Genomic DNA, 12,495 nt, shown 5'->3' on the forward strand with positions numbered 1-12,495 from the left:
TCTTCTGCTGCCATTTATGGTCTGATACAGGTAAGGTTAGGGTCAGGTGTGGTGTTATGGGTAGGTTTAAGAGTAGGTTAAAAGTTTAAGGGAAGGGGCAACAGTGTAATTACAGGTATTTTCAAAATATAAAAACAATGTGAAAACATGTATGTACACAATAAGTCCATTGTATCAAATTATTAATTTTAATTTAAGTGCATAGTACTTAAAGACACTGAATATAAAGTGGGACCTGTATTTTAAATGTACAACATTAAATTGTTCACACTTCAGTATGTTCTTTAAAGTATATTATTTCCAGTATTTCAAAGCAAACTTTTTTTTCACAAGGGTTTCTCTCTTTATTTTGAACTTGATGGGTGCTAACAAAAAGATAAAGAAAGCTCCTATTCAAAGCTATGCAAATGCTTGGTTCTCATTCATCATATATGCAGCCCCTTACGAAAGAGTAAGTACTTCCAAAAATATAACTTATGTACTTCTCAGAAACATACTTGTACCTGTAGTCCCAAGCAGTATTGAAATAGTCCACTTACAAGTTTACTTCAAGTATAAAATGATATTAGATTATTATACTTGCTAAATAAAGTATACTTAAAAATATACATGAACATTACTTAAAAGTAACTCGAAGTACACTTTTTTCGTAAGGGTCATGTTAAGTTTGTTTGTAATTGTTGTACGTTGTCTACAGTATATTCTATTTAATGGAAATGACAAGATGCCTTATCTTTAGTGTGTCGTGTTTATTAGGGCTGTCAAACGATTAATCGCATCTAAAATAAAAGTTTGTGTTTACATAATATATGTGGGTGCACTGTGTATTATTATTTTATATATATAAATACACACACATGCTTGTATATATTTAAGAAATATTTTCATCTATATACTGTATATAGATTTATATATAATTTATATAATATATAAATATTTTATATATAAATAATATTTTTTTCTAAAATATACATGCATATGTGTGTGTATTTATATATATACAAAATAATTATACACAGTGCACCCACATATATTATGTAAACACAAACTTTTATTTTGGATGCGATTAATCGCGATTAATCATTTGACAGCCCTAATGTTTATAAAGGAGATATAACTCACCAGAGTGGGGAACCCTTTCCACATCTCCTTTAGATCGTACAACCAGGGTTTCTAGAGAAAGACACAGAGAGGAAGAATTTTGTTATGCAATAAATCAGCAGAGGAAATGAAATCAGAGAGTTAAAACAGGCTGAAACTGCAAATGACTTACGTCTATCAATGCAACAAGACCGCCAATGAAGGCGAGAAGATAAAAGGCGAATCTCCAGCTATCAAAAGAACAAAAGGGTCAAGGTTTAGTTAGTTAGCACAATCCAGTTATTCGCTGCTGGTAGATGACCTATTATGGGGTCTTTTTTCCATTTATGGGCATTATAAAGAAAAGCGGTGTATAAATAAGTACTGTAACATAAAAAGACAAATATTTCATTACATTACAAGTTAGTGATGCACCGAAATTGATAACTGAAAGTATTTGGGTGAAAATTAATTATTGGTTTCAGAAAAAAAAAAAAAAAAAAGTTTTTGAGGGCCAAAATCATTCACTGAAATGATGACGTTTACAGTTTTTTACAATCACTACGACCAATTTCCTGTAGCTCAATAATTAACTCTCTGATAAATATAAGGATTATATTACATATTTATTATATTTTGACAACCTGTTGTCTTGATGTTTGAAAAAATCCATCATAAAAAAACAAGTTTTCATTACAGCCACCATTCAAATGATAATATTTGAACAACGAATTGGAGGAGAAACATAATTATATCATTAAATAGCCTTATATGAGATCTAAAGTGACCCAATTATGCTACTTTAAAGGTTTCTAATTTTGTTTCAGAGAGCTCCTAAAACAGGTTTATATGCATCCATTATATGCATTCAGAGTCTGAAAAATATTAGTTTGAACTATTCATTCTCCCAGTCTGTTGTGATTGGTCTACCGCTTATAGCGAAATGCCTATTACCATATTTCAATTTCAGCTTCCTCAGAGCCTGATACACAGTGACGCGAACAGTAATGATGATGTCAGTTTTCAGTATCAATTCTAGTTTGAGTCCTCATGTCGACAACACGAATCAAACTCTTCCAGGCCTCAGATAAAACTGCAGTGTTTGAGGGCGGGTCAAAATAGATGTGAAAACTTTAGTTTCAGTTTCTGTATATAAAAAAAATCCACTAATTCGATTTTTCCACCACTATTTGATCAGTGACATTATTCAGGTTCATCCTGCACTATTGAGATGGGAATGGAAATGCTACACAGAGAAACTCTTTGGTTACTACACACATCCTGAATGCCATAGAATTCAATGCATTAGGCTTTAAAACCTGAGATGGGTGTGTCAAAAAAAAAAGTGCAATGCTTTGGGCCTCCGGGAGCAGGATTGAAAACCACTGCACGTGATAGAGCCTTTAACTCTTTCCCCGCCAGCGTTTTAAAAAAAAGTTGCCAGCCACCGCCAGGGTTTTTGACGATTTTCGCTAAATTTGAATGCCCCGCTGAATATTTTCTTCCATGAATATATGAAGATGATATATATAAAAATAAAGATCTGAGCCTCTACTTTTAGGCAAAAAAAACGTTTTTATTTTATCTTCATCTGTTCTTTTTTTATTGCCTCTTGAACAGAGGTAGGTTTTGTCAAAAACACAACATTTTGGACAAAAAACTGAGAAAAAGGTATTTTTATCAAACAAGTGCATTTAAAAGCAGAATACATTCAGATGTTGTTTCCTTCATATATAAAACTTTCCAAAATAAATTAAAAACATAAAATAAATGTAAAATATATCAAATTTCCCAGGATGTAAGGGAAATGTAACTTTTGCAATAAAACTTCTGCCTCTGCCTCTCTGTGTTCTACCTGTGACTAATGAATAATTGGAATTACAATAAACAGGCCTACACACACACACACACACATACACACAAATACATATTACAATGTGGTAAATGTGCACAAAGAGAGAAATAATTTGACAATTACACCTTCATATTTAGACAGCCACACATAAATGCCTGCACACACACATACATATTATAGTGTCATAATATTATACGATCTATCTGCGGCACGTCCATGGCTAGAACTTTCTGTGACAACATGTGCATCTCTCTCACTGACCACTTCGTCCCGATCAGATTCAGAATGATCAAATAAAGAGTGATCGGACTCCGAGTCCATTAACCTCCAGTACTTCAGCCATATACCTCTGCATTGTCTGTCTGATACATTCTCACTACTCCACTGTTTGAGACGATTGCAATCTGTTTCTCTGATCAAAGAGTTGCGCAATCATTCAGGACATGCGCGCGGGTCTTCCTTACCGTATACCACCTAAAACACGGATACCCGGAAAATTCCGTGTTTGGCGCAGATGCGTTTTTTCATTAAACACGGAAAATTCCGTGTTTGGCGGGGAAAGAGTTAAAAGTTTTACTAAACACATGAATAATTGAATACGTGCCAAACAGCATTGAATAAGTGCCTTTTATACAGAACTGACTTAAGCTTATACACAGGCAGTTCACTTACAGAAATGACCTTTAATCTCACACATTGGCAGCTAAAGCTCATCTTATTGTGAATGGTCCATGGTAACAGGACTATAGAAAGTGTATGTGAAGAACTGGTGCTGCTGTGTTTTTACCTGGCCTCACAAAACTTCTTGAGAAGGTTGGGTCTGTCTTGATTCCTGCGCCGCCTGAACCAACGCTGGACCTGTCGCTCTGTCCATCCCGTCTGCTTGCATAGTTTCTCAACTGAACTCTGGATGGTAAAAACAAAATGATAGCCGTTGTGGTAGTGTGGGGAAATTTGTGATTCATTTATAAGTGCAGAAGTGTACGCACCTGTGGGGGGTTTTTAGCTGTGTTGCAAAAGTAGGTCTCCAGTGTTAGGTTGTGTGTAACTCGCCTTCTGACCGTTTCCTTAATGCCCAGCAGAGAGGCTACTGGTGTAGCAACATATCTGAACATACAGGGACATTTTTTTTTAAATAAATTAATACTTTTATTCTGGAAGGATGAATTAAATTGATAAAAACATTTTTTTTAAAAAATGTTTTATTCATTAAAAATAACAGTTCAGCAAAGAAGGGATAGTATGGGCTCTGGTGGGGGACATGGAGCTGGAGAGAAGCGTGACGGGGGGTGGGGGGACATAGAGGGAGGCATAGATATCTATATAAAGGCTAGATATGTCGTCCACGCTGCTGGCCAATGGAGGTCGACGTCTGCACCTGGCGGCCATCTTGTCACAGGCAGCTCGCTCACTCGTAACATTGTGTTAATGGTACATGTACTATTTAAATGACCATAACTTGCTCAATTTTCTACCGATTTTCAAACGGTTTGGTTTGCTATAAACGTCAGAGATGTAGTTATGACACTGCATACTTATTAATAAAAAGTGTATAAATAAATAATCATCCAGATAATTATAGCCAAGTTAATAACGTTTGTAAGAAACCAAACCGTTTGTAAATCCATCAAGATTTCAACGAGATAAGAGTATTTGTGTTCGTGCTGACCACTCATCTTACATCAGCTTGTCTGTGACAAGATGGCCGCCGGTGATGACGATAGAAACTCCGCCGTAACACATCTAGCCTTTCTATACATATCTATGGAGGGAGGAGCCAGGAAGGAGACGAAGGCAGGAGGAAACATTTAGCATAGCCCAGATGAAGGCCCACGGCAGAGCTGATGGTGTGAGGAGCCAAGCTGGAGTCAGAAATCCGACCACCAGCGGTGGAGCCACAAGAGTTGTAAACCTGGGCGGAGCCGAGGAGACACAGAGACCGGGCGACACTATAGGTCCAAGAGGCCGAGGCAAAGCCATGTTGCTGGGGGACTAAAGGTCCTTGCGGACTAAAAGTCTGAAATTCTCATATGTAATATTGGCATATAATAAATACAACCTCACGTTGTGTCAATCACGTTTACACACTACCTTGGAAACTTTAGTCGGTCATAAAAAAATTCGGATCGAGTTTGATTTTCTGCCTTTTTCATATCCGTCAAAGAGAGGTTTTTTGACAATTCAGAGCCACCGAATGACGAATATGAAAAAACGCATACTAAAATTTTGGACTCAAGTGTGCGGAGGCGGAGCTAGTGTTACTTTTGTCAATGAAAATTATAATAATAATAATAATTTATTAAATTTATATAGCGCTTTTCTCTGCAGTCAAAGTGCTTTACATAGAAGGGGGGCGGGGGTCTCCTCAACCACCACCAATGTGCAGCATCACCTGGATGAGGTGACGGCAGGCATAGTGCGCCAGGACGCCCACCACACACCAGCTTACAGAGTGATGAATCCAATTGATATATATATATATATATATATGAAGAGTTCAGATGCAAAAGCCTCTAAGTGCCATTTGAAATTTTCTTCTAGAATGATCATTTTTATCAAGCTTGTATATTTAAGTTCAGTAATTTCACTTTGTCATTTAAGTGAAATTACTGAACTTAAATATACAAGTTTGATAAAAATCATCATTAAAGAAGAAAATTTCAAATGGCATTTAGAGGCTTTTGCATCTGAACTCTTCATATATATATATAAATATATATGGGGATGATTAGGAGGCCATGATGGACAGAGGCCACTGGGCAAATTTGGCCAGGGTTACACCCCTACTCTTTTGAAAGACATCCTGGGATTTTTTGTGACCACAGAGAATCAGGACCTCGGTTTAACATCTCATCCGAAGGACGGTGCTCTTTGACAGTATAGTGTCTCCGTCACTATACTGTGGCATTAGGACCCACACAAACTACAGGGTGAGCCTCACTAACACCTCTTCAGCAGCAACCTGGTTTCCTAGTAGGTGTCCCATCCAGGTACTGACCAGGCTCAGCCCTGCTTAGCTTCAGTGGGCAACCAGTCTTGGGCTACAGGGTGAAATGGCTGCTGACTATGACTATGACTAAAGCTATTATGACTAAATATCGTCGTCAACGAACCTTTATCAAGTGACGAAAAACGAGACAAGACGAAAGACGCAAAGTAAATGCTTGTCATGTGACGATGACTATAATTAAATGTATAATGCAATATTGTTGAGGAATAAAAATGAGACTAAATTTGGTTTACAAAATAAAAACTATGCTAAAATGTCTCTTTATTTTTGTTGACCAAAACGAGACGAGACGAAATGTTATAAAGTTATTAGGTTATTTATAACGTTGTTTTTAGTCGCGCTATTATTACTATTTTGCAGTATTTCTGTTTCCTGTGTCTCACTTCAAGGGCGGCATCAAGTTGCATAGCGCAGACGCGCTTCCTCAAGCTCTGCTCACAGCATTATTTAGAAGATGCAGCTGCGGTGAGTTAGCATAAACGACAACAAACAAAGTCTGACACAGAGAAAGGGACCGTAGGGCGGCCAGCCAGCGTTCGCCTTTGTGAGAAAAAGAAGAAACGACAATTTTGATAAACTTTCATTACATAGAAGTGGAAAAGAAAAGGGAATATGTTTTGTGGCGGTGAAAAGTGGCGGGGTCCTTAGTGGGCTCTAGGTCCGTGGAGGGTTTAGGTTATGGCCAGGGGAGGACTGGAATAGACAAATGCAATCGGAAAAGGGGCTGGATAGGCTTAAGCACGTTCCTCGTCCATTTCCTCCACAACAAAATCCGAACCATCCCACCAGAGAACATAATTGATGTACTGGGCTACTGATGTGCTATCATTTCCCGGCAATAGAAAGACATACAGATGGTTATCCAGCCCTAAAACATACTTTGAGTGTGTGTCTCCTCCAAAACTTCCTCCACAACCATTTTGAACATTTAAATTGTAATAATTTTTTTTACAATATTCCTTTTTTTGCTGTATTTTCTTCAAATAAAAGCAGTCATGGTGAGCATCTTTCAAAACAAACTAAAAAAATCGTACCCACTCTAAAACTTTAAATGGTAGAGTAGTATCTGCGTATAGATCATTTTACTATCCATATTTACTGTCTTGTTTTTTGGACTGTGTATTTGAAATGACATTGCTCTTTTGAAATGAATTGATAAATGTGAACCCTTATTTGATTATTAGCTAGAATTTTAGAGAGCTGCTTCACAGATGATATATTTCTGTGAATTTTAGTGCATTAATTCTAATTCAGCCTCTAATTCCTTATCTTTGATACTCACAGTAAAAAAAGAGAAAGAAAACAAGATGACAGCAAAGACAGCTTGATAAGAGAGAGAGAGAGAGAGAGAGAAAGAGGGGTGGGAGAGTAAAACGAAGGGAGTGACTCAGGGAGAGAAGACATAAAAGAAAAACCATGTCGACAGAAATAGAACTTAAAACCTATTCATAAGCATGCCAGACAGAGGCCGAAAGAGAAAGAGACGAAGCTTATCAAATATCAGACAAAGAGGAAAAACGGAAAAACTCTCAGACGTAGAGGGTATACAATTTTGGCGCTTTTCCACTGCATGGTGCGGTACGGCTCGCTTCGGCTCGCTTTAAATGGTACCTGGTCTGTTGAGGTTCAAAGCGTGTGTTACGTGAAACACTGCAGATGACTGATTGGTCAGACAGAATCGTCACTACCATCGTCATTGTATTTGCGACCAATAGACATCAACAAGAGAAACCAAACCCGCTAGATTTAAATAGCCAATAACATCCAACGCTGTTATCGATCAGTCTATAATCCCACGCACTTTAAAGCGGTACTAACTGCAGCGGAAAAGCAACCGAGCTAAAGCAAACCGAGTCGTGCCGCGTCAAGCCGAATCGTACTGAGCCGTACCAGCAGTGGAAAAGGGCCATTTAACAGAAATGAAATGAGTGAGTGTAGTGATGTAGCTTTGAACCCACCTCTCATAGACCGGTCGAATAGCCATAAACAGGGCGGCGATTGGCAATGCCACCCACAAATCCCGTGCCTTCGCATAGACCCGCCCATCCCGGTCCTCCAGGTCAGCCCATCCCAAACCCTCTGGGAACCACAGACGCTCCTGCCAGAACATTTCACTCATCCACTGCAACATACTGCTGTAAAGAAAGACACAAAGATGATGATGAGTCTATCTATACGTCTGTCTGTCTGTCTGTCCATCCATCCAATTATTCATTCAAAACAGTCTCGGAAAAAGTGGGGACGACAGACACATTAAACGTTGTTTGCTCTAAACCTCTAACCCTCAGTATGAGGATAAATATCAGTGTCGCCTTAGCAAACACAACTGTGTTATAAAATCTGATACGGGTACATGTTAAACAGTGACATATGACATAAATTCATACAAAGCTGTTTTAAAACATCTTTTAACCATTCAGCTGCTCACAGATATTTTTGCCTCCTAGACAACTACTATACTGATGGATTTACACTCGACTTCCACAGATCATGACAGATCGCAGGCCTCAAGTGGGTGGAGTGACTGGTTAAGTTACAACCTCATAACAGACCACAGTTGATCTAGATAACCTAAATATTGAGTTTGAATGGTTATTTTTGTCATTTTAAATAGGAAGAGCATGTGTGCTGTATGACATTACAGGGCAGGAGTCTTGAGGCAGATGTGATGTGATTTGTGTGATCCGCCCAGATACACCCGAGGTTTTAAACCCAATACATATTCATATTTCATATAATATTAATATTCCCATTCATAAAATCAACGTTTGGGGGTTTGCGTCGTGCGCGTGCTGCATATATTACCTCTCTGCCGTCGTGCGCGTGCTGCATCTATAATTCTATTATATATATATATATATATATATTATTAACTGTTGGCAAACTAAGATTGTTTGTAGAATTTGTCAAATTCTTATTTTTACCTGGGTGCGCTTTCCCATACTGTTTCCTTGTGTAAGCAGTTGGAACATTTGAAGAGCTCTTTTCCAAAACGCGATAAACGCCATTTTTAAAAAAAAATGAGTTTGTCGTGTCATTCTGCTGTGGACAGAACCCTTTCACTGACCCATCAACGTTTCATGCCAAATCGCTATATTTCCTTGTTTAAAATGTACTGCAAGATACAGTTTCTTTCCAAACCGCGATAAGCGCCAGCCCTGTTTTTAGCCTAAACGCGATAAGTCCTCAAATTCGATGAGCGTTCCACGCAATCCAGCACGGCGGCACTCTGAACAGAGGTTTATTATGTTCATTCATTCCTCAAAATGAGTCCTAGTTTTCTAGTCGACTATAGTAGTAGATCATTTAAGCCATTTGTCTAATCAGTAGGCTAATCACATATATTGATTTAATTAAATGGAAACCATATGTTTTTTTATTTAGGCGTTTTTTAATTGCCTATTCCGCATCTCAATGCATGCATAAAGCTTGCCACAAAGAACCGGCAAAAGTAATGATTATGCATGAAACATTGGAATTGTTTATTAATAAACTAGTGTTTTCTGTCAGTGTCAGCAGCAAAGATAAAGTTGATGATGCTACTCGCCATCTTCGCAGTGAACGCGCATAAGCCTATAGAGAGATACTTCGAATTAGCCTACATACGCAGAGAGTTGCCAATTTATTTTCGTTTTTAATTGTTTTGTTTAAAAGTAGACATTTAAAGATTTCTGTAGCCTAGTTCTCAGGTCTGTGAGGCAAGCATCGCAGTGTTTCGGTTCATAATATATTAGACGCGCTCTCCGGTTCACCTGCGCGCCTCTGTGTCCTAATTATATTGTCTGATATTTGCTGTTTTAATCCAGTCAATTTGTTGATGAAACATTTATTAAAATAAAGATATAATTTATATCAAACGAAATTTACAAGCTTTCTACAAAACAAAACTTAATAAGTGGTCGAAATCATGTCTGACCCACTCCAAATATTTTCCGATATTGGTCGGATATCTTACTCATCTCATGCGGTTCCCTTTTTATAGCCTACTCAACATAGATGAAATAATAAAAATAAGTAACGTAATATTAGTAAACACAAATGTGAAACGTAGCCTATGTTTATTTTATGTTTTTTTTTTTTACTTATATTTAAGCGTCTCGCCGCTCCGCTTTGCTCACATGCTATGTATGTAGCCTATGTGTGTGTGCATGTGCTGGAGGGGTGCCCATCCCTTTTTTGAATATCGTTATCATTATTGATCATTTTTAATAATTAGTTTTTTCATGCATATGTTGAAATTGGTAGCCTACTATTTGTTTGAGGTTTGACACTTTACTAAAAATGACTTTACTAAAAATGATACAAAAAAATGGATGGATGTATAGCGTTTTGAAAAAATAAATAAAATTAACTTTTAATTTATCATTAACAATATTGTTGTTTGATTTAATAATCATTGTTCAAAATGTTCAGACTGAACCAATAAAACATTTCAACAGGATAATTTGATTATTCACAAAATGTGTGGGTCTAGGTAAAAAATGTAGTTTTCCTGAAAACTATTGAAATGGATTTATAGCGTTTTGGAAAAGAGCTCTTCATTTATTAAACATGTAGAATTCAGGGATTTGACTGGCCGGATTCACACTTCAGCGTGAGAAATCGGGGGTGTGGCGTGAGAATTGGCTCAATTTTGCGTGAAACTCACGCTCAATGCGTGAGAGTTGGCAACCCTGGAATCATGTGTTTGACTAGAGATCTACGGCATTAGACGCTATGCTGCTGCTGCGTCTCAATAGAGCGTTTTTTTTTTTTTTTTTTTTTTTTGCCGATTCAGATCAACTCCAAAAAGGAGGACAAATGAGTGTCCGGCTTGAGGCTGCGCCGGACACAGAGCTTAAAATCTGGACTGTCCGGCCAAAATCCGGACGTATGGCCACCCTATTACTAGCGTTTGCCGAATACATGACCAAAGGGGGGAAACTATTTATCACTCACACTGTTTTTTTCCAATCAATTGTGCTGACCAAATTCACGTCTTTTTTACAATAAGCATGCAGCAAGTTACATTTAAAATCCATCTGTGCTTCTGAATAAACACAATTCTAACTATTAGTCATATTAAGGGTTAAAAAGCTCAAATAGAAAGTTTTAAAGTTCAGTGTGTGCGTCATCCTGCAGCGTTTGTGCTCCAGACATGATCAATCCTCACATCAAACGGCTACAGTCTATTAGGTTAACCCCCATACCCCGGTTTCACAGACAAGGCTTGGGTCTCAGACTAAAATATATGTTTGAGGCGTTTTAAATGAAAGCAAATTAAAAACTAAAACTGTGAAACTACATAGTGACTGTACATTTAATGTTTTACATGTGCCATGGCTAAGCCTACATCTGCACTCAAAGGCTTTACAACACAGAGAACTAAGATAGAGGACACAGACTGGAAGGATGTGGTCACTGATGCAACTGACTGAAGATTGTAAAAGACGCAGCATGGGAGGATTTGTTTCTGAAAACACAAAACTTTACAGGTTTGAAGTGTCATATTAACAGACCACCCAGGCAGGAAAACACTACTGGACCAACGCATTCAAAAAACAACCTATCTCACACATACGTGATTATAATAGTGCAGCAGTTTATGGGAAGGATTACACAGTCAACAGCAAAGAAATGATTGGGAAATGTGCATTTGTAGTCCGAATGAGGAAATATCTCAGTACTTGATGAAAACTCATGGCAATCGCATGAAATAGTTCTTCCTCAGACATGCTAATTATAGCAGCCTGGTTTCTTCCTTGTATTCAATTCAATTCACATTTATGTGTATAGCGCTTTTCACAATACACACATCATTTCAAAGTAGCTTTACAGAAAATGCATGAGTCCCACATTACAATTAAGAGTGATCTGTATTCAGAAGTACCTGTCTAGGTTATTTATTTCAGAAATGTACATTTACAAATCACAGTTCACTCTTTCCTAATTTAAACAATGTAATAATTTAAGGGAGAAGTAGCGTAATGAATACTTGTTTGTTAACAAAAATTATTATGATATAGAAAATTGTAGCATTGGTGCATGTTGATTCAGAGTGTGAAATGTTGAAGTCCTCGCTAGAGCAAGACCGATATATCGGCAGGCCGATATTATCGGCCGATATTAGGATTTTTCCAAACTATCGGTATCGGCAGTTATAATGGCCGATAAATGAATATTTCAAAAATAAAATAAAAATGGACAAAATACGCTTCAACCATGTCATGAGTGTTGAATTGTATAGTTTGTCCACCAGAGGGCACTCTACACCGTCCCTGTTGGCAACACTCGTTGAGTTGGTCACGAGATATACATTGCTTGAATAACAATTAAAAGAACATCCCCATCAGTTCTCTTAACTCAAATAAGCATTACAAAATTTGTGACTATGTCCAGTTTTGCTGCTGTTAAATAAGCCGAGAGTGAAGCGGAATTAGCTAGTAATAGTTACGTAACGTTGTTTTGTAAGTGTCCTTTTAAAGGGTTAGTTCACCCAAAAATGAAAATAAAGTCATTAATTACTCACCCCCATGCTGTACCAACCCCGTAAGACCTTCGTTCGTCTTCG

General features: G+C 37.6%; 1 protein-coding gene across 2 annotated transcripts in view; it reads right to left on the minus strand.

Annotated features, from left to right (window-relative positions):
- Positions 1 to 12,495, minus strand: part of cers2b (ceramide synthase 2b) — a 55,802-nt gene that overhangs the window by 12,339 nt on the left and 30,968 nt on the right. The window contains exons 2-6 of one of the 2 annotated variants that reach the window (XM_089117442.1): positions 7,904 to 8,077; positions 3,925 to 4,042; positions 3,723 to 3,841; positions 1,274 to 1,331; positions 1,123 to 1,173 (exon numbers count right to left, since the gene is read on the minus strand). In XM_089117442.1, coding sequence (XP_088973568.1) covers positions 1,123 to 1,173; positions 1,274 to 1,331; positions 3,723 to 3,841; positions 3,925 to 4,042; positions 7,904 to 8,077 — 520 coding nt within the window. Of the gene's footprint in view, positions 1 to 1,122; positions 1,174 to 1,273; positions 1,332 to 3,722; positions 3,842 to 3,924; positions 4,043 to 7,903; positions 8,081 to 12,495 lie in introns of both variants that reach the window. The other variant, XM_039681304.2, reaches the window with a different exon arrangement.

Source organism: Pimephales promelas, chromosome 12 (assembly GCF_988280905.1).
Source record: "Pimephales promelas chromosome 12, fPimPro1.hap1.1, whole genome shotgun sequence".
In the NCBI taxonomy this organism is placed as follows: domain Eukaryota; kingdom Metazoa; phylum Chordata; class Actinopteri; order Cypriniformes; family Leuciscidae; genus Pimephales; species Pimephales promelas.